The sequence below is a fragment of the Mobula birostris genome, chromosome 28, assembly GCF_030028105.1.
Source record: "Mobula birostris isolate sMobBir1 chromosome 28, sMobBir1.hap1, whole genome shotgun sequence".
In the NCBI taxonomy this organism is placed as follows: Eukaryota; Metazoa; Chordata; class Chondrichthyes; order Myliobatiformes; family Myliobatidae; genus Mobula; species Mobula birostris.
Window position 1 is genome coordinate 30,287,821 of NC_092397.1, and position 3,563 is coordinate 30,291,383.

At 47.3% G+C, this 3,563-nt stretch overlaps 1 protein-coding gene across 1 annotated transcript; it reads left to right on the top strand.

The window, feature by feature from the left end:
* The first annotated feature begins 2,539 nt into the window (after positions 1 to 2,539).
* Positions 2,540 to 3,225, top strand: LOC140188988 (histone H1-like). Its single transcript, XM_072245650.1, has one exon. It carries the CDS (start codon positions 2,560 to 2,562, stop codon positions 3,223 to 3,225), a length of 666 nt encoding a protein of 221 aa, XP_072101751.1. The 5' UTR covers positions 2,540 to 2,559.
* Positions 3,226 to 3,563: the final 338 nt, after the last annotated feature.

A 3,563-nucleotide genomic window follows, 5' to 3' on the forward strand; every position in this document is an offset into this window, starting at 1 on the left:
TGCAAGGACAAGCCGGGAACTACATGCAGGTCAGTCTGACATCAGTAGTGGGGAAGCTACTGGAGAGGATTCTGAGTCACGATGTACCAGCATTTGAATAGCGAATTAGGTGTCATAAGGGCTTTGTGCACAGGGAGTTGTGGTTGGAGAATCTCTTGAGTTTTTGAAGATGCAGGAGGGTAAAAAGGTAGATGTGATATTATATGGACCTTGGAGAAAGTGTCACATGGCAGCCTGGTCTGGAAGGTTAGGCCCCACTGTATCCAGGGTGAGCGAGTCAGCTGGATTCAAAGTTGTCTTGGTGGTAGGAAGCAGAGAGTTGTGCTTGAAGGTTGTTTCACAGAATGGAGGCTGGTGATTAGCGGTGAGCCGCAGGGGCCAGAGTTTGGAGCCTCGGCATTTGTTATTTGTATATTTGATTTACATATGATCAGCAAATGTTCTTGATAGCGAAGAAGATTGTCGCAGATTACAGGGGGACCGTGATCATTTCGGGAAGAGGGCCACAGCGTGGCAAATGTACTTCAATACAGTTAAGTGTGAGGCGGAGCATATTGGAAAGTCAAACCAGTGTAGAACTTATAACCATATAACAATTACAGCACAGAAACAGGCCATCTCGGTCCTTCTAGTCTGTGCCAAACTCTTACTCTCACCCTGTCCCACCAACCTGCACTCAGCCCATAACCCTCCATTCCTTTCCTGTCCATATAGCTATTGAATTTAACATTAAATGACAACATCGAACCTGCCTCAACCACTTTTGCTGGAAGCTCACTCCACAGAGCTACCACTCTCTGAGTAAACAAGTTCCCCGTCATGTTACCCCTAAACTTTTGCCCTTTAACTCTCAACTCATGTCCTCTTGTTTGAATCTCTCCCACTGTCAATGGAAAAGGCCTATCCACATCAACTCTATCTATCCCCCTCATAATTTTAAATACCTCTATCAAGTCTCCCCTCAACCTTCTACGCTCCAAAGAATAAAGACCCAACTTGTTCAACCTTTCTCTGTAACTTAGGAGATGAAACCCAGGTAACATTCTAGTAAATCTTCTCTGTACTCTCTCAATTTTTTTGACATCTTTCCTATAATTCGGTGACCAGAACTGTACACAATACTCTAAATTTGGCCTTACCAATGCCTTGTACAATTACAACATTATATACCAACTCCTATACTCAATGCTCTGATTTATAAAGGCCAGCATACCAAAAGCTTTCTTCACCACCCTATCAACATGAGATTCCACCTTCAGGGAACTATGCACCATTATTTCTCGATCCCTCTGTTCTACTGCATTCTTCAATGCTCTACTATTTACCATGTATGTCATATTTTGATTAGTCCAAACAAAATATAGCACCTCACATTTATGAACATTAAACTCCATCTGCGTTCTTTCAGCCCACTCTTCTAACTGGCCTAAATCAACTTACACTGTGAACGATCGGTCATTAGGGAGTGGAATGGACTGGAGAGATTTAGGGGTAAAGTGCACACACGGGTCATTGAAAGAGATATCACTGGTAGACAGGGTGATGCAGAACGTAACATGCTGGTCTTCATTAGTCAGGGGATTGAGTATATCAGTTCGGACATTATGATAGAGTTGTGTAAGTGACCGGAGGCCACAGTTGCTGATTTGTGTACAGCTCTCGTCACCGTTATAGGAAACGGGGTTAAACTGGGGAGAGTGCAGAAAAGATTTCCAATGATGTTTCCCGAACCTGAGGTTCTCAGTTACACAGAGAATTTGGCCAGACAATGTCCTTTGTCCTCTATTCCTTGGGATCAGAATTAGATTTATCAGTGTTATATGACATGGAAACTGTCGTTTAATTTTGATGGCCAAAATGCTGGAGGAACCCAGCAAGTCAGGCCACATTTAGCACCAGAGTCCTGACGAAGGGTCCCGGCCCGAAACGTCGACTGTACCTCTTCCTATAGATGCTGCCTGGCCTGCTGCGTTCACCAGCATTTTCTGTGTGTGTTGCTGGGAGCATTATGTCAGAGAGAGTGTGTAAAAGGGGCGGGCGGTTTAGACTACTGTTGCTGTGTTTGTGAGTCCGAACATATCGTAGGATTTCCCAGCGTCTGATAAACAAAATGAAAAAAAATTCTCTGTTACGGAATCGCCTCACTCTCCCACTCAGTCCTGAAGCTGGAATAAACCGCAAAGTTTTCGTTACTTTTAGTATTACAGTCCAAAAGCAGAGAACAGGTCACTGATCGGGAGAGAGATCGCGGGCAGCGCAATAATGAAACGGGTTAAAATAGAAAGAGCTGCCTTTAATCTTGAATAAACTTTATTTCCAGCGAACTTTGCGGCCTCAGTGACGGACAGGGGCCAGTCCGAGTCTCCGGAATGTCCGATTTTAATTGGAATTGGAGAGTTTTTGAGGAGAGAGAAACACAGAAAAATGAAGTCTCCGGGATCTGACAGGAGGATGTCTCCGCCCCGTCCGCTCGCTGCCTTTAAATTGCTCTGTGCCGCCGCCTTTCGCTTCATTTCTCATTCAGTCTGATTGTGAGAAGGATTTTCCAGAGTTGCCGACATGACCGAGACAGCACCCGCCGAAACGGCTCCTCCAGCCGCACCCGCCGCCGCAAAGAAGAGTCCCAAGAAGAAGGCGGCCGCCCGGAGCAAACCAGCCGGTCCCAAGCTGGGCGAACAAATCGATAAGATTGTGGCGGGTTGTCGCGATAGGAAGGGGATGTCCGCTGTGGCCATCATGAAGGCTTTGACCAGCAGTGGTGTCGATGTGGGGAAACGTCGCGCCCAGATCAGGATGTGCATCAGGAAGAGAGTGGAAAGCGGCTCCTTGGTTCAGACCAAGGGCGCAGGTCTTTCGGGATCCTTTAAATCCGGTCAAGGAAAAAGTGCCGTGAAAACAGTGAAGAAAGCGAACAAGCCATCGGTAAAGAAATCTTCCAGCAAGAAGTCTGGCGCCAAGAAACCAGCGGCTAAGCAAGCGGCAGCGAAGAAACCAGCAGCCAAGAAAGCGGCAGCGAAGAAACCTGCGGCCAAGAAAGCGGCAGCGAAGAAACCAGCGGCCAAGAAAGCGGCAGCGAAGAAACCTGCGGCCAAGAAAGCGGCAGCGAAGAAACCAGCGGCTAAGAATGCGGCAGCGAAGAAACCAGCGGCTAAGAAAGTCTCAGTGAAGAAATCAGCGGCCAAGAAAGCGGCGCCGAAGCCCAAGAAGACAGCAGTCAAAAAGTAAATGGAGAATACACCATTTGTGTGTGTTTGAACCCAACGGCTCTTCTCAGAGCCACCCACATCTCAGAAAAGAGCTGATCATGAATATTGTGATTCCCGCTGCGGGTCCGACTTAGTTTTCCGGGGGAACTTCTGCCATAAAACCCGATATTCCCGGTACTTCGCTGACATTCGGTGCCGCCGTGACGTCCCAGATTTGAAGTGAAACACTGAGTTTCACTCAGGGTGTGTGTGTGTGTGTGTGTGTGAGAGAGAGAGAGAGAGAGAGAGAGAGTGAGATTGAGAGACATGTGATGTAGGTGTAAACCCAGTCCCTTCTCCCATGCCGGGAGAGAGTGA

Coding starts and splice junctions, on each gene's coding strand:
- LOC140188988 (XM_072245650.1), top strand. CDS start 2,560: ATGACCGAGACAGCACCCGCCGAAACGGCTCCTCCAGCCGCACCCGCC.